The sequence below is a fragment of the Panulirus ornatus genome, chromosome 25 (genome assembly GCF_036320965.1).
Source record: "Panulirus ornatus isolate Po-2019 chromosome 25, ASM3632096v1, whole genome shotgun sequence".
Taxonomy (NCBI): domain Eukaryota; kingdom Metazoa; phylum Arthropoda; class Malacostraca; order Decapoda; family Palinuridae; genus Panulirus; species Panulirus ornatus.
In genome coordinates, this window is record NC_092248.1 from 24,402,904 (window position 1) to 24,428,084 (window position 25,181).

General features: G+C 41.9%; 1 protein-coding gene across 1 annotated transcript in view; it reads right to left on the reverse strand.

The window, feature by feature from the left end:
- Nucleotides 1–25,181, reverse strand: part of LOC139757342 (ionotropic receptor 21a-like) — a 94,344-nt gene that overhangs the window by 17,296 nt on the left and 51,867 nt on the right. The window contains exon 8 of the mRNA XM_071677766.1: nt 22,272–22,450. Within this exon, the coding sequence (XP_071533867.1) occupies nt 22,272–22,450 (179 nt within the window). The remainder of the gene's footprint in view (nt 1–22,271; nt 22,451–25,181) is intronic.

The window sequence follows — 25,181 nt, forward strand, 5'->3', positions numbered from 1 at the left end:
GATTTACCAGGAATACTCAACAAACTTATACCTCTGTAATGTGAGCACTCACTCTTATCCCCTTTGCTTTTATACAATGGCACTATGCACGCATTCCGCCAATCCTCAGGCACCTCACCATGGGTCATACATACATTAAATAACCTTACCAACCAGTGAATAATACAGCCACCCCCTTTTTTAATAAATTCCACTGCAATACCATCCAAACCTGTTGCCTTGCCGGCTTTCATTTTCCGTAAAGCTTTTACTACCTCTTCTCTGTTTACCATATCATTTTCCCTAACACTCTCACTTTGCACACCACCTCGACCAAAACACCCTATATCTGCCACTCTATCATCAAACACATTTAACAAACCTTCAAAATACTCACTCCATCTCCTTCTCACATCACCACTACTTGTTATCACCTCCCCATTAGCGCCCTTCACTGAAGTTCCCATTTGCTCCCATGTCTTACGCACTTTATTTACCTCCTTCCAGAACATCTTTTTATTCTCCCTGAAATTTAATGATACTCTATCACCCCAACTCTCATTTGCCCTCTTTTTCACCTCTTGCACCTTTCTCTTGACCTCCTGTCTCTTTCTTTTATACATCTCCCACTCAATTGCATTTTTTCCCTACAAAAATCGTCCAAATGCCTCTCTCTTCTCTTTCACTAATAATCTTACTTCTTCATCCCACCACTCACTACCCTTTCTAATCAACCCACCTCCCACTCTCCTCATGCCACAAGCATCTTTTGCGCACTCCATCATTGATTCCCTAAATACATCCCATTCCTCTCCCATTCCCCTTACTTCTATTGTTCTCACCTTTTTCAATTCTGTACTCAGTCTCTCCTGGCACTTTCTCACACAAGTCTCCCTCCCAAGCTCACTTACTCTCACCATCCTCTTCACCCCAACATTCACTCTTCTTTTATGAAAACCCATACAAATCTTCACCTTAGCCTCCACAAGATAATGATCAGACATCCCTCCAGTTGCATCTCTCAGCACATTAACATCCAAAAGTCTCTCTTTCGCGTGCCTGTCAATTAACACGTAATCCAGTAACGCTCTCTGGCCATCTCTCCTACTTACATACTTATGCTTATGTATATGCTTATGCTTATGTTTTTAAACCAGGTATTCCCAATCACCAGTCCTTTTTCAGCACATAAATCTAAAAGCTCTTCAACATTTCTAAGGTTATTAGGTACAGTAGGGTTGAGGGTGAAGTCAATTGGGAGGTAAGTTTGAATGGAGAAAAATCTGGAGGGAGTGAATTGTTTTAGATATCTGGGAGTGGATCTGGCAGCGGATGGAACCATGGAAGCGGAAGTGAATCATAGGGCGGGGGAAGGGGCGAAAATCCTGGGAGCCTTGAAGAATGTGTGGAAGTCGAGAACATTATCTCGGAAAGCAAAAATGAGAATGTTTGAAGGAATAGTGGTTCCAACAATGTTGTATGGTTGCGAGGCGTGGGCTATGGATAGAGTTGTGCGCAGGAGGGTGGATGTGCTGGAAATGAGATGTTTGAGGACAATGTGTGGTGTGAGGTGGTTTGATCGAGTAAGTAATATAAGGGTAAGAGAGATGTGTGGAAATAAAAAGAGCGTGGTTGAGAGAGCAGAAGAGGGTGTTTTGAAATAGTTCAGGCACATGGAGAGAATGAGTGAGCAAAAGATTGACCAAGAGGATATATGTGTCGGAGGTGGAGGGAACGAGGAGAAGTGGGAGACCAAATTGGAGGTGGAAAGATGGAGTGAAAAAGATTTTGAGTGATCGGGGCCTGAACATGCAGGAGGGTGAAAGGCGTGCAAGGAATAGAGTGAATTGGAACGATGTGGTATACCGGGGTCGACCTGCTGTCAGTGGATGGAACTAGGGCATGTGAAGGGTCTGAGGTATACTATGGAAAGTTGTGTGGGGCCTGGATGTAGAAAGGGAGCTGTGGTTTCGGTGCATTATACATGAGAGCTAGAGACAGTGTGAACGAATGTGGCCTTTGTTGTCTTTTCCTAGCGCTACCTTGCGCACACTGGGGGGGAAGGGGTTGTCATTTCATGTGTGGTGGGGTGGCGATGAGAATGAATAAAGGCAGACAGAATGAATTATGTACATGTGTATATATGTATATGTCTGTGTGTGTGTATATATGTAGATGTTGAGATGTATAGGTATGTATGTGTATGTGTGTGTGTGGACGTGTATGTATATACATGTGTATGTGGATGGGTTGGGCCATTCTTTAGTCTGTTTCCTTGCGCTACCTCGCTAACGCGGGAGACAGTGACAAAGTATAATAAAATAAATATATATTCATATATATATATATATATATATATATATATATATATATATATATATATATATATATATATATATATATATATATATATATACATATATATATATATATATATATATATATATATATATATATATATATATATATATATATATATATATATATATATATTCCCATTTTAGAAAGTTATTTAATGTATGTATTATTCATGGTGAGGTGCCTGAGGATTAGCGGAATGCGTGCATAGTGCCATTATACAAAGGCAAAGGGGATAAGAGTGAGTGCTCAAATTACAGAGGTATAGGTTTGTTGGGTATTCCTGGTAAATTATATGGGAGGGTATTGATTGAGAGGGTGAAGGCATGTACAGAGCATCAGATTGGGGAAGAGCAATGTGGTTTCAGAAGTGGTAGAGAATGTATGGATCAGGTGTTTGCTTTGAAGAATTTTTTTTTTTTTTTTTTTTTATACTTTGTCGCTGTCTCCCGCGTTTGCGAGGTAGCGCAAGGAAACAGACGAAAGAAATGGCCCAACCCCCCCCCATACATATGTACATACACACGTCCACACACGCAAATATACATACCTACACAGCTTTCCATGGTTTACCCCAGACGCTTCACATGCCTTGATTCAATCCACTGACAGCACGTCAACCCCTGTATACCACATCGCTCCAATTCACTCTATTCCTTGCCCTCCTTTCACCCTCCTGCATGTTCAGGCCCCGATCACACAAAATACTTTTCACTCCATCTTTCCACCTCCAATTTGGTCTCCCTCTTCTCCTCGTTCCCTCCACCTCCGACACATATATCCTCTTGGTCAATCTTTCCTCACTCATTCTCTCCATGTGCCCAAACCATTTCAAAACACCCTCTTCTGCTCTCTCAACCACGCTCTTTTTATTTCCACACATCTCTCTTACCCTTACGTTACTTACGCGATCAAACCACCTCACACCACACATTGTCCTCAAACATCTCATTTCCAGCACATCCATCCTCCTGCGCACAACTCTATCCATAGCCCACGCCTCGCAACCATACAACATTGTTGGAACCACTATTCCTTCAAACATACCCATTTTTGCTTTCCGGATAATGTTCTCGACTTCCACACATTTTTCAAGGCTCCCAAAATTTTCGCCCCCTCCCCCACCCTATGATCCACTTCCGCTTCCATGGTTCCATCCGCTGACAGATCCACCCCAGATATCTAAAACACTTCACTTCCTCCAGTTTTTCTCCATTCAAACTCACCTCCCAATTGACTTGACCCTCAACCCTACTGTACCTAATAACCTTGCTCTTATTCACATTTACTCTTAACTTTCTTCTTCCACACACTTTACCAAACTCCGTCACCAGCTTCTGCAGTTTCTCACATGAGTCCGCCACCAGCGCTGTATCATCAGCGAACAACAACTGACTCACTTCCCAAGCTCTCTCATCCCCAACAGACTTCATACTTGCCCCTCTTTCCAAGACTCTTGCATTTACCCCCTAACAACCCCATCCATAAACAAATTAAACAACCATGGAGACATCACACACCCCTGCCGCAAACCTACATTCACTGAGAACCAATCACTTTCCTCTCTTCCTACACGTACACATGCCTTACATCCTCGATAAAAACTTTTCACTGCTTCTAACAACTTGCCTCCCACACCATATATTCTTAATACCTTCCACAGAGCATCTCTATCAACTCTATCATATGCCTTCTCCAGATCCATAAATGCTACATACAAATCCATTTGCTTTTCTAAGTATTTCTCACATACATTCTTCAAAGCAAACACCTGATCCACACATCCTCTACCACTTCTGAAACCACACTGCTCTTCCCCAATCTGATGCTCTGTACATGCCTTCACCCTCTCAATCAATACCCTCCCATATAATTTACCAGGAATACTCAACAAACTTATACCTCTGTAATTTGAGCACTCACTCTTATCCCCTTTGCCTTTGTACAATGGCACTATGCACGCATTCCGCCAATCCTCAGGCACCTCACCATGAGTCATACATACATTAAATAACCTTACCAACCAGTCAACAATACAGTCACCCCCTTTTTTAATAAATTCCACTGCAATACCATCCAAACCTGCTGCCTTGCCGGCTTTCATCTTCCGCAAAGCTTTAATACCTCTTCTCTGTTTACCAAATCATTTTCCCTAACCCTCTCACTTTGCACACCACCTCGACCCAAACACCCTATATCTGCCACTCTGTCATCAGACACATTCAACAAACCTTCAAAATACTCATTCCATCTCCTTCTCACATCACCATTACTTGTTATCACCTCCCCATTTACGCCCTTCACTGAAGTTCCCATTTGCTCCCTTGTCTTACGCACCCTATTTACCTCCTTCCAGAACATCTTTTTATTCTCCCTAAAATTTACTGATAGTCTCTCACCCCAACTCTCATTTGCCCTTTTTTTCACCTCTTGCACCTTTCTCTTGACCTCCTGTCTCTTTCTTTTATACTTCTCCCACTCAATTGCATTTTTTCCCTGCAAAAATCGTCCAAATGCCTCTCTCTTCTCTTTCACTAATACTCTTACTTCTTCATCCCACCACTCACTACCCTTTCTAAACAGCCCACCTCCCACTCTTCTCATGCCACAAGCATCTTTTGCGCAATCCATCACTGATTCCCTATATATATCCCATTCCTCCCCTACTCCCCTTACTTCCATTGTTCTCACCTTTTTCCATTCTGTACACAGTCTCTCCTGATACTTCTTCACACAGGTCTCCTTCCCAAGCTCACTTACTCTCACCACCTTCTTCACCCCAACATTCACTCTTCTTTTCTGAAAACCCATACTAATCTTCACCTTAGCCTCCACAAGATAATGATCAGACATCCCTCCAGTTGCACCTCTCAGCACATTGACATCCAAAAGTCTCTCTTTCGCACGCCTGTCAATTAACACGTAATCCAATAACGCTCTCTGGCCATCTCTCCTACTTACATAAGTATACTTATGTATATCTCGCTTTTTAAACCAGGTATTCCCAATCATCAGTCCTTTTTCAGCACATAAATCTACAAGCTCTTCACCATTTCCATTTACAACACTGAACACCCCATGCATACCAATTATTCCCTCAACTGCCACATTACTCACCTTTGCATTCAAATCACCCATCACTATAACCCGGTCTCGTGCATCAAAACCGCTAACACACTCATTTAGCTGCTCCCAAAACACTTGCCTCTCATGATCTTTCTTCTCATGCCAAGGTGCATATGCACCAATAATCACCCACCTCTCTCCATCAACTTTCAATTTTACCCATATTAATCGAGAATTTACTTTCTTACATTCTATCACATACTCCCACAACTCCTGTTTCAGGAGTATTGCTATCCCTTCCCTTGCTCTTGTCCTCTCACTAACCCCTGACTTCACTCCCCAGACATTTCCAAACCACTCTTCCCCTTTACCCTTGAGCTTCGTTTCACTCAGAGCCAAAACATCCAGGTTCCTTTCCTCAAACATACCACCTATCTCTCCTTTTTTCACATCTTGGTTACATCCACACACATTTAGGCACCCCACTCTGAGCCTTCGAGGAGGATGAGCACTCCCCGCGTGACTCCTTCTTCTGTTTCCCATTTTAGAAAGTTAATACAAGGAGGGAGGATTTCCGGCCCCCCGCTCCCGTCCCCTCTAGTCGCTTTCTACGACACGCGAAGAATGTATGTGAGAAATACTGAGAAAAGCAAATGGATTTGTATGTAGCATTTATGGATCTGGAGAAGGTATATGATAGAGTTGATAGAGATGCTCTGTGGAAGGTACTAAGAATATATGGTGTGGAAGGCAAGTTGTTAGAAGCAGTGAAAAGTTTTTATCGAGGATGTAAAGCATGTGTACGTGTAGGAAGAGAGGAAAGTGATTGGTTCCTATGTGAATGTAGGTCTGCTGCAGGGGTGTGTGATGTCTCCATGATTGTTTAATTTGTTTATGGATGGGGTTGTTAGGGAGGTGAATGCAAGAGTTTTGGAAAGAGGGACAAGTATGAAGTGTGTTGGGGATGAGAGAGATTGGGAAGTGAGTCAGTTGTTGTTCGCTAATGATACAGCGCTGGTGGCTGATTCATGTGAGAAACTGCAGAAGCTGGTGACTGAGTTTGGTAAAGTGTGTGGAAGAAGAAAGTTAAGAGTAGATATGAATAAGAGCAAGGTAATTAGGTACAGTAGGGTTGAGGGTCAAGTCAATTGGGAGGTAAGTTTGAATGGAGAAAAACTGGATGAAGTAAAGTGTTTTAGATATCTGGGAGTGGATATGGCAGTGGATGGATCCATTGAAGTGGAAGTGAATCATAGGTTGGGGGAGGGGGCGAAAATCCTGGTAGCCTTGAAGACTGTGTGGAAGTCGAGAACATTATCTCGGAAAGCAAAAATGGGAAATTTTTGAAGGAATAGTTTCCAACAATTTTGAAATTTGGAGGCGTGGGCTTTGGATAGAGTTGAAACGCAGGGGTGGGGATGTGCGGAAATGAGATGTTTGAGGACAAAAAGGGGTTGAGGTGGTTTTAAACCCGAGTAAGTAATTTTTAAGGGGTTAAAGAGTTTGTTGGAAATAAAAAGATTTTGGTTGAGAGAGCAGAAGGGGGGGTGTTTTTTGGAAAATGGGAGGAATAAATTTTAGGAAAGATTGACCAAGAGGATAAAAGGGGTTCGGAGGGGGAAAGGGAACAAGGAAAGGGGGAACCAAAAATTTGGAGGGGGAAAAGAGGAGTGAAAAAGTTTTTGGTTTGATCGGGGCCTGAACATGCGGGAGGGTGAAAGGGGGCAAAAAAAAGGGAGTAAATTTGGGAACGATTGGTATCCCGGGGGTCAAACCTTCGAAAATGGATAAAACCCAAGGGCATGGAAAGGGTTTCTGGGGAAAACAGGGAAAAATTTTGTGGGGCCGGGATTTTTAAAAGGGAGTTTTGGGGTTTCGGGCTTTAAAAAATGAAGCAAATAGAGGTGTGAACGAATGGGCCTTTTTTGCCCTTTTCCCTACGTTTACCTTCCCACACAGGGGGGGAAAGGGGTTTTGTCTTTTCCATGTGTGGGTGGGGTTTTGGCGATGGAAAAATAAAGGCAGACAGAATAAATTTAAAATTACATGTGTTATATGTAAAGTCTGTGTGGGGTTTTTAAAAAGGAATTGAGTTTAAAAATAGGAAAGTTTTTGGGTTTTGGGGACTTTATGTAAAAATACATGTGAAAGGGGGGGGTTTTGGGGCCCATTCCTTTGTCCTTCCCGGAAACCCTTTCCAAACCCGGGGGAGACAAACAAAGAAAAAAAAAATAAATATATTTTTATATATAGATAAAAAATATATTTTTAAATATATATATTAATATATATATAAAAATATTTTTAAAAAATATATTTAAAATATAAAAATATAATATATAAAATAAAATATATATTTTATTTTTATAAATATAATATATATATATATAAATAAATTTTTAATATATATATATTTTTTAAAATTATTTATTATTTTTAAAAATTATTTGGGTGGGGTTGGAACGTGTGTTTTAAAAAAGGAAAAGGGGGGGGGGGGGTTTTTTTTGGGTTTTTCTTTCCTGTTTTTGGGGGTATTGAAAGGGAAAAGGGCGACAAGAATAAAAAAAAAAAAAAAAAATTAAAATTATGGGATATTTTCCTTTAAAATTTTTTTTTTTTTTTTTTATACTTTGTCGCTGTCTCCCCGCGTTTGCGAGGTAGCGAAAGGGAAACAGACGAAAAAAGGGCCCAACCCCCCCTAAAAATATTACATATACACCCAAAAAAACCCAAAAAAAACCCATACCAACACAGTTTTCCCGGGGGTTTACCCCGACGTTTCCCAATGCCTTTAATTCCCAACCCAACTGACACCCGTAAACCCCCTTAAAACCACATGGGTCCAATTCACTCAAATTTCCTTGCCCTCCTTTCACCCTCCTGCATTTTCCAGGCCCCGATCAAACAAAATATTTTTTCACCCCATCTTTCCACCTCCAATTTGGTTCCCCCCTTCCCTCTTTTCCCCCCACCTCCGACACATATATCCTCTTGGGCAATCTTTCCTCACTTTAATTTTCTCCATTTCCCAAAACCCTTTTAAAAAAACCCTCTTCTGCCCCTCTCAACCCCGCTCTTTTTTTTTCCACACATCTCTCTTTAACCCCTTTTGTTACTTTTTTCCCATCAAACCACCCCACACCACACATTGTCCTCAAAAATTTCATATTTCCCGCACATCCCATCCTCCTGGCCAACTCCATCCATAGCCCACGCCCCCGCAACCCTACACATTTTTTGGAACCACTAAATTTCCTTTAAACATACCCATTTTTGCTTTTTCCGGGTAATGTTTTTCGACTTCCCACATTTTTCAAGGTCCCCCAAATTTTTGCCCCCTCCCCCACCCTATATCCACTTCCGCTTTATGGTTCCCATCCGCTGCCAGATCCACCCCCCGATATCTAAAACCTTCACTTTCCCCCAGTTTTTTTTCCATTCAAACTCACCTCCCAATTAACTTGACCCTCAAACCCCAAATGTAAACCCAAAAAACCTTGCCTTATTCCATTTTCTCTTAAAATTTTCTTCTTTCCCACACTTTTAAAAAAAAAACCCCCCACCACTTTTTGCAAATTTTTTTCACATGAACCCCACCAAAAGCTGTATCATCAGCGAACAACAACTAAACCCCTTTCCCCAAACTCTCTCAACCCCAAAAGACTTCCCAAATTGCCCCCCTTTCCCAAAAATCTTTTCATTTAAAAACCCCCCCCCCCCCCCTAACAACCCCATCCATAAACAAATTTAAAAACCAAGGGGGACCCTCAACCCCCACCCCCTGCCCCCAAACCAAAATTCACTGAAACCAATCACTTTCCCTCTTCCAAAACGACACATGCCTTTCCTCCCGAAAAAACCCTTTTTACTGCTTCCAACAACTTTCCTCCCACACCATAAAATTTTTAATACCTTTTCCCCCAAACATCTTTCAACTTTTTAACATAAAAACCCTTTTCCAGATCCAAAAATTTCTACAAACAAATCCCCTTTTTCTTTCTAAGTAAATTTTCACAAACAATTTTTTCAAAGCAAAAAACCTGATCCCCACATCCCCTTTCCACTTTTGAAACCACACCGCTCTTCCCCAAACTGAGCTCCCGGGACATTTCCTTCACCCTCCCCAATCAATAAACCCTCCCATATAATTCCAGGGAAAACTCCAAAAAACTTATACCCCCTTTAAATTTAGCACTTCCCCTTATCCCCTTTTCCTTTTTAAAACACAAAGCAAAGCTTCCGCCAATCCCCGGGACCTCACCATGAGTCATACAAACATTTTAAAAAACCTTTCCCCAAAAAAGTCAACAATACAGTCACCCCCTTTTTTTAATTTTTTAAAATTTCCAAAAGCAAATACCATCCAAACCTGCTGCCTTGCCGGGTTTCATCTTCCGCAAACTTTTACCCCCCTTGTTTTTCCAAAATCATTTTCCCTAACCCTCCACTTTGCACACCACCCGGAAACCCCCAAAAACCCTATATCTGCCACTCTTCAAACAAAAACATTCAACAAACCTTCAAAATACTCATTTCCCTCTCCTTTTTCAAAATCACCCCTTTCCCTTTTATCCCCCCACCCCCCCAAATTTTGCCCTTTTACTGAAGTTCCCATTTGCCCCTTGTCTTTTTCGCACCCCTTTTTAAACCACCTTTCCCGAACAACCTTTTTTTTTTCCCCCAAAATTTTTAAGATTCTCTTCCCCCCCCAACCTCATTTGCCCTTTTTTTCACCTCTTCACCTTTTTTCTTTACCTCCTGGGCTCCTTTTTTTTATACTTTCCCCCTCAATTTCATTTTTTCCCTTTCAAAAACCCCAAAAAATGCCTCTCTCTTCTCTTTTAAATAATTTTCTTTCTTTTTCACCCACCACTCCAAAAAATACCCTTTCCCAAACAACCCCCTCCCAATCTTCCATCCCAAAAGCATCTTTTGCCCCAAATCCATCACTGATTCCCCCAAATAATCCCCTTTCCCCCCCCACTCCCCTTACTTTCCCTTGTTCCAAACCTTTTTTTTTTTTTTCCCTTTTGTACCCAGTCCTCCCGGTACTTCCTTTAACAGGGCTCCTTTCCAACTCACTTACCTCACCACCCTTTTTCCCCCAAATTCAAATTTCTTTTTTGGAAAAACCCCTACAAAATTTTTTCACCTTAGCCCCCCACAAGAAAATGAAACAACATTTCCCCCATTGCACCTCTCCGCACTAAAATCCAAAAGTCTCTCTTTTGGGGCCGCCTGTCAATTAAAAAACTAAAACCAATAAACCCCTCTGGGCCTTTTTCCCCCCCAAAAATAAGTTTAAATTATGTATAAACTCGCTTTTTAAAAAAGGGAAATTTCCCAAACATCAATTTCCTTTTTCCCCACATAAACTACAAGCCCCTTTACCATTTCCCTTTACAACACAGAACCCCCATTAACCAATTATTCCCTCAACTGCCACTTACTCCCCCCTTTTTATTCAAAACACCCCCCCACTAAAACCCTCTCGGGCAACAAAAAAAAATAACACACCATTTAGCTGCTCCCCAAAACACTTCCCTCATGATCTTTCTTCTCAACCCCAATTTCAAAAAGCACCAATAAACACCCACCTCCTCCATCAACTTTCAATTTTAACCCATATTTTAAACGAGAAAATTTTTCTTTCCCTTTCTTCTATCACATACTTCCCCCAATCCCCCTGTTTTTAGAGTATTTCAAAACCTTCCCTTTCTCTGTCCTCTCACTAAACCCCCGTTACCCCAAAAAATTTTCCCCCCCACTCTTCCCCCTTTTAAACCCTTGAGCTTCGTTTCACTCAGAGCCCAAAAAAGCCAGGTTCCTTTCCCCAAAAAATAAACCTAACTCTCCTTTTTTTCACATCCCCGGTTTCAAACCACACACATTTAGGCACCCCAAATTTAAACCCTTCGAGAAAGGGTTACACTCCCCCGGACTCCTTCTTCTGTTTCCCAAATTTTTGAAAGTTAAAAAAAAAACCCGGGGGGGGAGGATTTCCGGCCCCCCCTCCCCCCCCCTAGATCTGGCAGCGGATGGATCCATGGAAGCGGAAGTGGATCATAGGGTGGGGGAGGGGGCGAAAATCCTGGGAGGCTTGAAGAATGTGTGAAAGTCGAGAACATTATCTCGGAAAGCAAAAATGGGTATGTTTGAAGGAATAGTGGTTCCAACAATGTTGTATGGTTGCGAGGCGTTGGCTATGGATAGAGGTTGTGCGCAGGAGGATGAATGTGCTGGAAATGAGATGTTTGAGGACAATGTGTGGTGTGAGGTGGTTTGATCGAGTAAGTAACGTAAGGGTAAGAGAGATGTGTGGAAATAAAAAGAGCGTGGTTGAGAGAGCAGAAGAGTGTGTTTTGAAATGGTTTGGGCACATGGAGAGAATGAGTGAGGAAAGATTGACCAAGAGGATATATGTGTCGGAGGTGGAGGGAACGAGTAGAAGTGGGAGATGAAATTGGAGGTGGAAAGATGGAGTGAAAAAGATTTTGTGTGATCGGGGCCTGAACATGCAGGAGGGTGAAAGGAGGTCAAGGAAAAGAGTGAATTGGATCGATGTGGTATACCGGGGTTGACGTGCTGTCAGTGGATTGAATCAGGGCATGTGAAGCGTCTGTAGTAAACCATGGAAAGCTGTGTAGGTATGTATATTTGCGTGTGTGGACGTATGTATATACATGTGTATGGGGGTGGGTTGGGCCATTTCTTTCGTCTGTTTCCTTGCGCTACCTCGCAAACGCGGGAGACAGCGACAAAGAAAAAAAAAAAAAAATATATATATATATATATATATATATATATATATATACATATATATATATATATATATATGATCTTTTTCACATTTACTCTTAACTTTCTTCTTTCACACACTTTACCAAACTCAGTCACCAGCTTCTGCAGTTTCTCACATGAATAAGCCATGAGCGCTGTATCATCAGCGAACAACAACTGAATCACTTCCCAAGCTCTCTCATCCACAACAGACTTCATACTTGCCCCTCTTTCCAAAACTCTTGCATTCGCCTGCCTAACAACCCCATCCACAAACAAATTAAACAACCATGGAGACATCACAAACCCCTGCCGCAAACTTACATTCACTGAGAACCAATCACTTTCCTCTCTTCCTACACGTACACATGCCTTATATCCTCGATAAAAACTTTTCACTGCTTCTAACAACTTGGCTCCCACACCATATATTCTTATACCTTCCACAAAGCATCTCTATCAAATCTGTCATATGCATTCTTTAGATCCATAAATGCTACATACAAATCCATTTGCTTTTCTAAGTATTTCTCACATACATTCTTCAAAGCAAACACCTGATCCACACATCCTCTACCACTTCTGAAACCACACTGCTCTTCCCCAATCTGATGGTCTTTAAATGCTTTCACCCTCTCAATTAATACCCTCCCATATGATCTACCAGGAATACTCAACAAACTTATACCTCTGTAATATGAGCACTCACTCTTATCCCCTTTGCTTTTATACAATGGCACTATGCACGCATTCCGCCAATCCTCAGGCACCTCACCATGAGTCATACATACATTAAATAACCTTACCAACCAGTGAATAATACAGCCACCCCCTTTTTTAATAGATTCCACTGCAATACCATCCAAACCTGTTGCCTTGCCGGCTTTCATTTTCCGTAAAGCTTTTACTACCTCTTCTCTGTTTACCATATCATTTTCCCTAACACTCTCACTTTGCACACCACCTCGACCAAAACACCCTATATCTGCCACTCTATCATCAAACACATTTAACAAACCTTCAAAATACTCACTCCATCTCCTTCTCACATCACCACTACTTGTTATCACCTCCCCATTAGCGCCCTTCACTGAAGTTCCCATTTGCTCCCATGTCTTAACGCACTTTATTTACCTCCTTCCAGAACATCTTTTTATTCTCCCTGAAATTTAATGATACTCTATCACCCCAACTCTCATTTGCCCTCTTTTTCACCTCTTGCACCTTTCTCTTGACCTCCTGTCTCTTTCTTTTATACATCTCCCACTCAATTGCATTTTTTCCCTACAAAAATCGTCCAAATGCCTCTCTCTTCTCTTTCACTAATAATCTTACTTCTTCATCCCACCACTCACTACCCTTTCTAATCAACCGACCTCCCACTCTCCTCATGCCACAAGCATCTTTTGCGCACTCCATCATTGATTCCCTAAATACATCCCATTCCTCTCCCATTCCCCTTACTTCTATTGTTCTCACCTTTTTCAATTCTGTACTCAGTCTCTCCTGGCACTTTCTCACACAAGTCTCCCTCCCAAGCTCACTTACTCTCACCACCCTCTTCACCCCAACATTCACTCTTCTTTTATGAAAACCCATACAAATCTTCACCTTAGCCTCCACAAGATAATGATCAGACATCCCTCCAGTTGCATCTCTCAGCACATTAACATCCAAAAGTCTCTCTTTCGCGTGCCTGTCAATTAACACGTAATCCAGTAACGCTCTCTGGCCATCTCTCCTACTTACATACTTATGCTTATGTATATCTCACTTTTTAAACCAGGTATTCCCAATCACCAGTCCTTTTTCAGCACATAAATCTAAAAGCTCTTCACCATTTCTAAGGTTATTAGGTACAGTAGGGTTGAGGGTGAAGTCAATTGGGAGGTAAGTTTGAATGCAGAAAAATCTGGAGGGAGTGAATTGTTTTAGATATCTGGGAGTGGATCTGGCAGCGGATGGAACCATGGAAGCGGAAGTGAATCATAGGGTGGGGGAAGGGGCGAAAATCCTGGGAGCCTTGAAGAATGTGTGGAAGTCGAGAACATTATCTCGGAAAGCAAAAATGAGAATGTTTGAAGGAATAGTGGTTCCAACAATGTTGTATGGTTGCGAGGCGTGGGCTATGGATAGAGTTGTGCGCAGGAGGGTGGATGTGCTGGAAATGAGATGTTTGAGGACAATGTGTGGTGTGAGGTGGTTTGATCGAGTAAGTAATATAAGGGTAAGAGAGATGTGTGGAAATAAAAAGAGCGTGGTTGAGAGAGCAGAAGAGGGTGTTTTGAAATAGTTCGGGCACATGGAGAGAATGAGTGAGCAAAAGATTGACCAAGAGGATATATGTGTCGGAGGTGGAGGGAACGAGGAGAAGTGGGAGACCAAATTGGAGGTGGAAAGATGGAGTGAAAAAGATTTTGAGTGATCGGGGCCTGAACATGCAGGAGGGTGAAAGGCGTGCAAGGAATACAGTGAATTGGAACGATGTGGTATACCGGGGTCGACCTGCTGTCAGTGGATGGAACTAGGGCATGTGAAGGGTCTGAGGTATACTATGGAAAGTTGTGTGGGGCCTGGATGTAGAAAGGGAGCTGTGGTTTCGTAGCATTATACATGAGAGCTAGAGACAGTGTGAACGAATGTGGCCTTTGTTGTCTTTTCCTAGCGCTACCTTGCGCACACTGGGGGGGAAGGGGTTGTCATTTCATGTGTGGTGGGGTGGCGATGAGAATGAATAAAGGCAGACAGAATGAATTATGTACATGTGTATATATGTATATGTCTGTGTGTGTGTATATATGTAGATGTTGAGATGTATAGGTATGTATGTGTATGTGTGTGTGTGGACGTGTATGTATATACATGTGTATGTGGGTGGGTTGGGCCATTCTTTAGTCTGTTTCCTTGCGCTACCTCGCTAACGCGGGAGACAGTGACAAAGTATAATAAAATAAATATATATTCATATATATATATATATATATATATATATATATATATATATATATATATATATATATATATATATATATATATATATATATATACATTTTTTTTTTTTTTTTTTTTTTTTTTTTTTTATACTTTGTCGCTGTCTCCCGCGTTTGCGAGGTAGCGCAAGGAAACAGACGAAAGAAATGGCCCAACCCCCCAACCCCCATACACATGTACATACACACGTCCACACACGCAAATATACATACCTACACAGCTTTCCATGGTTTACACCAGACGCTTCACATGCCTTGATTCAATCCACTGACAGCACGTCAAACCCTGTATACCACATCGCTCCAATTCACTCTATTCCTTGCCCTCCTTTCACCCTCCTGCATGTTCAGGCCCCGATCACACAAAATCTTTTTCACTCCATCTTTCCACCTCCAATTTGGTCTCCCTCTTCTCCTCGTTCCCTCCACCTCCGACACATATATCCTCTTGGTCAATCTTTCCTCACTCATTCTCTCCATGTGCCCAAACCATTTCAAAACACCCTCTTCTGCTCTCTCAACCACGCTCTTTTTATTTCCACACATCTCTCTTACCCTTACGTTACTTACTCGATCAAACCACCTCACACCACACATTGTCCTCAAACATCTCATTTCCAGCACATCCATCCTCCTGCGCACAACTCTATCCATAGCCCACGCCTCGCAACCATACAACATTGTTGGAACCACTATTCCTTCAAACATACCCATTTTTGCTTTCCGAGATAATGTTCTCGACTTCCACACATTTTTCAAGGCTCCCAAAATTTTCGCCCCCTCCCCCACCCTATGATCCACTTCCGCTTCCATGGTTCCATCCGCTGACAGATCCACTCCCAGATATCTAAAACACTTCACTTCCTCCAGTTTTTCTCCATTCAAACTCACCTCCCAATTGACTTGACCCTCAACCCTACTGTACCTAATAACCTTGCTCTTATTCACATTTACTCTTAACTTTCTTCTTCCACACACTTTACCAAACTCAGTCACCAGCTTCTGCAGTTTCTCACATGAATCAGCCACCAGCGCTGTATCATCAGCGAACAACAACTGACTCACACACACATATATATATATATATATATATATATATATATATATATATATATATATATATATTCCCATTTTAGAAAGTTATTTAATGTATGTATTATTCATGGTGAGGTGCCTGAGGATTAGCGGAATGCGTGCATAGTGCCATTATACAAAGGCAAAGGGGATAAGAGTGAGTGCTCAAATTACAGAGGTATAGGTTTGTTGGGTATTCCTGGTAAATTATATGGGAGGGTATTGATTGAGAGGGTGAAGGCATGTACAGAGCATCAGATTGGGGAAGAGCAATGTGGTTTCAGAAGTGGTAGAGAATGTATGGATCAGGTGTTTGCTTTGAAGAATTTTTTTTTTTTTTTTTTTTATACTTTGTCGCTGTCTCCCGCGTTTGCGAGGTAGCGCAAGGAAACAGACGAAAGAAATGGCCCAACCCCCCCCATACACATGTACATACACACGTCCACACACGCAAATATACATACCTACACAGCTTTCCATGGTTTACCCCGGACGCTTCACATGCCTTGATTCAATCCACTGACAGCACGTCAACCCCTGTATACCACATCGCTCCAATTCACTCTATTCCTTGCCCTCCTTTCACCCTCCTGCATGTTCAGGCCCCGATCACACAAAATACTTTTCACTCCATCTTTCCACCTCCAATTTGGTCTCCCTCTTCTCCTCGTTCCCTCCACCTCCGACACATATATCCTCTTGGTCAATCTTTCCTCACTCATTCTCTCCATATGCCCAAACCATTTCAAAACACCCTCTTCTGCTCTCTCAACCACGCTCTTTTTATTTCCACACATCTCTCTTACCCTTACGTTACTTACGCGATCAAACCACCTCACACCACACATTGTCCTCAAACATCTCATTTCCAGCACATCCATCCTCCTGCGCACAACTCTATCCATAGCCCACGCCTCGCAACCATACAACATTGTTGGAACTACTATTCCTTCAAACATACCCATTTTTGCTTTCCGGGATAATGTTCTCGACTTCCACACATTTTTCAAGGCTCCCAAAATTTTCGCCCCCTCCCCCACCCTATGATCCACTTCCGCTTCCATGGTTCCATCCGCTGACAGATCCACCCCCAGATATCTAAAACACTTCACTTCCTCCAGTTTTTCTCCATTCAAACTCACCTCCCAATTGACTTGACCCTCAACCCTACTGTACCTAATAACCTTGCTCTTATTCACATTTACTCTTAACTTTCTTCTTCCACACACTTTACCAAACTCCGTCACCAGCTTCTGCAGTTTCTCACATGAGTCCGCCACCAGCGCTGTATCATCAGCGAACAACAACTGACTCACTTCCCAAGCTCTCTCATCCCCAACAGACTTCATACTTGCCCCTCTTTCCAAGACTCTTGCATTTACCTCCCTAACAACCCCATCCATAAACAAATTAAACAACCATGGAGACATCACACACCCCTGCCGCAAACCTACATTCACTGAGAACCAATCACTTTCCTCTCTTCCTACACGTACACATGCCTTACATCCTCGATAAAAACTTTTCACTGCTTCTAACAACTTGCCTCCCACACCATATATTCTTAATACCTTCCACAGAGCATCTCTATCAACTCTATCATATGCCTTCTCCAGATCCATAAATGCTACATACAAATCCATTTGCTTTTCTAAGTATTTCTCACATACATTCTTCAAAGCAAACACCTGATCCACACATCCTCTACCACTTCTGAAACCACACTGCTCTTCCCCAATCTGATGCTCTGTACATGCCTTCACCCTCTCAATCAATACCCTCCCATATAATTTACCAGGAATACTCAACAAACTTATACCTCTGTAATTTGAGCACTCACTCTTATCCCCTTTGCCTTTGTACAATGGCACTATGCACGCATTCCGCCAATCCTCAGGCACCTCACCATGAGTCATACATACATTAAATAACCTTACCAACCAGTCAACAATACAGTCACCCCCTTTTTTAATAAATTCCACTGCAATACCATCCAAACCTGCTGCCTTGCCGGCTTTCATCTTCCGCAAAGCTTTAATACCTCTTCTCTGTTTACCAAATCATTTTCCCTAACCCTCTCACTTTGCACACCACCTCGACCCAAACACCCTATATCTGCCACTCTGTCATCAGACACATTCAACAAACCTTCAAAATACTCATTCCATCTCCTTCTCACATCACCATTACTTGTTATCACCTCCCCATTTACGCCCTTCACTGAAGTTCCCATTTGCTCCCTTGTCTTACGCACCCTATTTACCTCCTTCCAGAACATCTTTTTATTCTCCCTAAAATTTACTGATAGTCTCTCACCCCAACTCTCATTTGCCCTTTTTTTTCACCTCTTGCACCTTTCTCTTGACCTCCTGTCTCTTTCTTTTATACTTCTCCCACTCAATTGCATTTTTTCCCTGCAAAAATCGTCCAAATGCCTCTCTCTTCTCTTTCACTAATACTCTTACTTCTTCATCCCACCACTCACTACCCTTTCTAAACAGCCCACCTCCCACTCTTCTCATGCCACAAGCATCTTTTGCGCAATCCATCACTGATTCCCTAAATATATCCCATTCCTCCCCCACTCCCCTTACTTCCATTGTTCTCACCTTTTTCCATTCTGTACACAGTCTCTCCTGATACTTCTTCACACAGGTCTCCTTCCCAAGCTCACTTACTCTCACCACCTTCTTCACCCCAACATTCACTCTTCTTTTCTGAAAACCCATACTAATCTTCACCTTAGCCTCCACAAGATAATGATCAGACATCCCTCCAGTTGCACCTCTCAGCACATTGACATCCAAAAGTCTCTCTTTCGCACGCCTGTCAATTAACACGTAATCCAATAACGCTCTCTGGCCATCTCTCCTACTTACATAAGTATACTTATGTATATCTCGCTTTTTAAACCAGGTATTCCCAATCATCAGTCCTTTTTCAGCACATAAATCTACAAGCTCTTCACCATTTCCATTTACAACACTGAACACCCCATGCATACCAATTATTCCCTCAACTGCCACATTACTCACCTTTGCATTCAAATCACCCATCACTATAACCCGGTCTCGTGCATCAAAACCGCTAACACACTCATTTAGCTGCTCCCAAAACACTTGCCTCTCATGATCTTTCTTCTCATGCCAAGGTGCATATGCACCAATAATCACCCACCTCTCTCCATCAACTTTCAATTTTACCCATATTAATCGAGAATTTACTTTCTTACATTCTATCACATACTCCCACAACTCCTGTTTCAGGAGTATTGCTACCCCTTCCCTTGCTCTTGTCCTCTCACTAACCCCTGACTTCACTCCCCAGACATTTCCAAACCACTCTTCCCCTTTACCCTTGAGCTTCGTTTCACTCAGAGCCAAAACATCCAGGTTCCTTTCCTCAAACATACTACCTATCTCTCCTTTTTTCACATCTTGGTTACATCCACACACATTTAGGCACCCCACTCTGAGCCTTCGAGGAGGATGAGCACTCCCCGCGTGACTCCTTCTTCTGTTTCCCATTTTAGAAAGTTAATACAAGGAGGGGAGGATTTCCGGCCCCCCGCTCCCGTCCCCTCTAGTCGCTTTCTACGACACGCGAAGAATGTATGTGAGAAATACTGAGAAAAGCAAATGGATTTGTATGTAGCATTTATGGATCTGGAGAAGGTATATGATAGAGTTGATAGAGATGCTCTGTGGAAGGTACTAAGAATATATGGTGTGGAAGGCAAGTTGTTAGAAGCAGTGAAAAGTTTTTATCGAGGATGTAAAGCATGTGTACGTGTAGGAAGAGAGGAAAGTGATTGGTTCCTAGTGAATGTAGGTCTGCTGCAGGGGTGTGTGATGTCTCCATGATTGTTTAATTTGTTTATGGATGGGGTTGTTAGGGAGGTGAATGCAAGAGTTTTGGAAAGAGGGACAAGTATGAAGTGTGTTGGGGATGAGAGAGATTGGGAAGTGAGTCAGTTGTTGTTCGCTAATGATACAGCGCTGGTGGCTGATTCATGTGAGAAACTGCAGAAGCTGGTGACTGAGTTTGGTAAAGTGTGTGGAAGAAGAAAGTTAAGAGTAGATATGAATAAGAGCAAGGTAATTAGGTACAGTAGGGTTGAGGGTCAAGTCAATTGGGAGGTAAGTTTGAATGGAGAAAAACTGGATGAAGTAAAGTGTTTTAGATATCTGGGAGTGGATATGGCAGTGGATGGATCCATTGAAGTGGAAGTGAATCATAGGTTGGGGGAGGGGGCGAAAATCCTGGTAGCCTTGAAGACTGTGTGGAAGTCGAGAACATTATCTCGGAAAGCAAAAATGGGTATTTTTGAAGGAATAGTGGTTCCAACAATGTTGTATTATTGAGAGGCGTGGGCTATGGATAGAGTTGTACGCAGGAGTGTGGATGTGCTGGAAATGAGATGTTTGAGGACAATATGTGGTGTGAGGTGGTTTGATCGAGTAAGTAATGTAAGGGTAAGAGAGATGTCTGGAAATAAAAAGAGCGTGGTTGAGAGAGCAGAAGAGGGTGTTTTGAAATGGAGAGAATGAGTGAGGAAAGATTGACCAAGAGGATATATATGTCGTAGGTGGAGGGAACGAGGAAAAGTAGGAGACCAAATTGGAGGTGGAAAGATGGAGTGAAAAAGATTTTGAGTGACCGGGGCCTGAACATGTAGGAGGGTGAAAGGCGGGCAAGGAATAGAGTAAATTGGATCGATGTGGTATACCGGGGTCGACGTGCTGTCAATGGATTGAATTAGGGCATGTGAAGCGTCTGGGATAAACCATGGAAAGTTGTGTGGGGCCTGGATGTGGAAAGGGAGCTGTGGTTTCGTTGCATTATTACATGACAGCTAGAGACTGAGTGTGAACGAATGGGGTCTTTGTTGTCTTTTCCTAGCGCTTCGTCGCACACATGATGGGAGAGGGGGATGTTATTCCATGTGTGGCGAAGTGGCGGTGGGAATGAATAAAGGCAGACAGTGTGAATTGTGTGCATGTGTATATATGTATGTGTCTGTGTGTGTATATATGTGTGTACATGGAGATGTATGGGTATGTATATTTTCGTGTGTGGACGTGTATGTATATACATGTGTATGGGGGTGGGTTGGGCTATTTCTTTCGTCTGTTTCCTTGCGCTACCTCGCAAACGCGGGAGACAGCGAGAAAGCAAAATAAAATAGATAAATACACACACACACACACACACACACACACACACACACACACACACACATATATACATATATATATCTTTTTTTTTCTTTTAAACTATTCGCCATTTCCCGCGTCAGCGAGGTAGCGTTAAGAACAGAGGACTGGGCCTTTTTTGGAATATCCTCACCTGGCCCCCTCTGTTCCTTCTTTTGGAAAATTAAAAAAAACGAGAGGGGAGGATTTACAGCCCCCTGCTCCCTCCCCTTTTAGTCGCCTTCTACGACACGCAGGGAATACGTGGGAAGTATTCTTAATCCCCTATCCCCAGGGATACTATATATATATATATATATATATATATATATATATATATATATATATATATATATATATATATATATATATATATATATATATATATATATATATATATTTTTTTTTTTTTTTTTCATACTATTCGCTATTTCCCGCGATAGCGAGGTAGCGTTAAGAACAGAGGACTGGGCCTTTGAGGGAATATCCTCATATATATATATATATATATATATATATATATATATATATATATATATATATATATATATATATATATATATATATATATTGTGTGTATGTGTGTGTATGTGTGTGTGTGTGTGTGTATTTCAAGTTTTCTATTGTGTTTTCATCTGGGTGTATGGAGAGGTCATTGGAGCAGCATGGAGTGATAGCAGGTAGCTGGATGAGGCTGGGTAATATCTGAAAGCGGTCTTACACGTAGTTTTGCGTTCCTAATCTCAACCTGAAGGATGGTAGCTAAAATATGCTTTTCATGATAATTTCACGTAGACAAATGACAGAAATGTTAACACTGGAGGAATACCTGAATCCCCATCCAGAAACTGGCAGCGTAAAAATTCCTCTATTGCTGATGTAGATGGGGGTTTGCCCCTGGGAGCCAGCGTAGTAGGAAGCGACGATGACACTTATGTGGTTTTTGATGCTGACGAAGGTGTAGCGTCCTCCTAGCACCTTGGCCATCCCCTCCTCCACATCTAGTACCTAGTAAACATTGGCGTACCATTCTCATTATCATTATATATTTGGTCTTGGTGATGTACGACGTGAGAGGGTAAGGGAGAATGGTTTGGTAAACAGAGAAGAGGTAGTGAAAGCTTTGCGGAAGATGAAATCCGGCAAAGCGGTGAGTTTGGATGGTATTGCAGTAGAATCTATCAAAAAAGGGGTTAACTTTGTTGCTGACTGGTTGGTAAGGATATTCAGTACATGTATTGATCAAGGGGAAGTGCCTGAGGATTGACGGAATACAAGCATAGTGTCACTGGACAAAGACAAAGGGGATAAAAGTGAGTGTTTAACTGACAAAGGCATACGTTTGTCGAATATTCCTGGAAAATTATATGGGAGGGCATTGATGGAGAAGATAAAGGTATGTACAGAGCATCAGATTGAGGAAGAGCAGTGTGATTTCAGAAGTGTTATAGGATTTGTCGATCAGATGTTTGCTTTGAAAAATGTATGTGAAAAATACTAGGAAAACAGATGGATTTGTATGTTGCATTTATGGATCTGGAAAAGGCATATGACAAGTTTGATAGAGATTCTTTGTGGAAAGGTTTTAGGAGTGTATGGTGTGGAAGGTGAGTTGTTAGAAGCAGCGAATATTTTTCACCAAGGCGTACCGGTAGGAAGATAGGAGTGATTTATTCTCAGTTAATGTCGGTTTGCAGCAGGGGTGCGTGATGTCTCAATGGTTGTTTGATTTGTTTATGGATGAGGTGGTTAGGGATGTGAATGCAAGAGTTTTAAAGAGATGGCCAAGTATGCAGTCTGTTGTGGATGAAAGGGCTAGGGAGGTGAGTCAGTTATTGTTCGCTGAAGATACGGCGCTAGTGGCTGTATCGGATGAGAAACTGCAAAGGTTGGTGACTGAGTTTGGTAAAATAAGTGAAAGGAGAAACTTGATATCAATTGCGAATATGAGGAAGGTTTTTTGATTCAGTAGGGTTGAGGAACAAGTTAATTGGAAGGTAAGCACTGAATGGAAAAAAAATGGAGGAAATGAAGTGTTTTAGCAATCTGGGAGTGGACTTAGCAGCGGAGGGAGCCGTGGAAGGGGAAGTGAGTCATAGGGTAGGGGAGGGGGCGAAGGTTCTTGGAGCATTGAAGAATGTGTGGAAGGCGAGAACATTATCTCAGAAAGCAAATGATGCGTGTGGCATGAAAAAGATGGGAGGTGGGCAATTTAGAGAGGATAATGATTGGTGGAATGAAAAGGTAGGAATGTTAGTGAAAGAGGAGAGAGAGACGTTTGAACGATTTTTGCAGGGAAGTAGTGCAAATGACCCGGAGATGCATAAAAGAAAGTAGCAGGAGTTCAAGAGAAAGGTGCAAAAGGTGAAAAAGAGGGCAAATGAGAGTTGGGGAAAGAGAGTATCATTATATTTTAGGGTGAGTACAATGATGTTTTAGAAGGAGGTAAATAAAGCACGTAAGACAAGAGAAAAAATGGGAACACGATGAAACGGGGCAAATGGGGAGGGAATAACAAGTAATAATGAAGCAAGAAGGAGATGGACAGAATGTTTTGAAAGTTTCTTGAATGTGTTTCATGATACAGTGGCAGATATAGGGTATTTCGATCGGGGTGGTGTGTGAAGTGAGAAGGTCAGGAAAATAGTTTAGTGAATAGAGAGGAGGTTCGTGAATGCTCTACGGAAGATGAAAGCCGGGAAGGCGGCGGGTATAGATGGCATTGCAGTGGAAATCATAAAAAGTGGTGTGACTTTGTTGTTGTTTGGTTAGTAAGAATATTCAATGAAAGTATGGATCATGGTGAAATGCCTGAGGATTAGCGGATTCCATGCATAGTGTCATTGTACAAAGACAAAGGGGAGAAAGGTGAGTCTTCATATAAAAGAAGCATAAGTCTGTTGAGTATTCCTAGGAAATTATATGGGAGGGTATTGATTGAGAGGGAGAAGGCATGTACAGAGCATTAGATTGGGGAAGAACAGTGTGGTTTCAGAAGTCGTAGAGGATGTGTGGATCAAGTGCTTGCTTTGAAGAATGTATATGAGAAATACATAGAAAATCAGATTGATTTGTATGTAGCATTTATAGATCTAGAGACAGCATATGATAGAGTTAATAGAGATGCTCTACGGAAAGTCTCAAGAGTATATGGCATTGAAGTAAGTTGCTAGAAGCAGTGAAAAGTTTTTGTCAACGATGCAATGCATGTGTACGTGTAGGAAGAGAGGAAAGCGATTGGTTCCCAGTGAACATCGGTTTGAGGAAGGGATGTCTCTATGGCCGTTTAACTTGCTTAAGGATTGAGTTGTTAGGACGGTGAATACAATAGTCTTGAAGAGAGGAGCAAGTATGCAGTCTGTTATGGATGAGAAGGTTTGGAAAGTGTCAGTTGTTCCTGGTGGATGATTTGAGTGAGAAACTGCAAAAGTTGGTGACTGATCTTGGTAAAGTGTATGAAAGAAGAAAGCTCAGGGTACATGTAAATAAGAGCAAGGTCATTAGGTTAAGTAGGGTTGAGGGACGAGTCATTTCAGAGGTAACACTGAATGGAGAAAAACAGGTAGAAGTGAAACGTTTTAGAAATATAGGAGCGGAGTGAGCAGCGGATATATACATATTTATTATTTACTTATTCATTTATTTTGCTTTGTCGCTGTCTCCCGCGTTTGCGAGGGAGTGCAAGGAAACAGACGAAAGAAATGGCCCAACCCACCCCCATACACATGTATATACATGC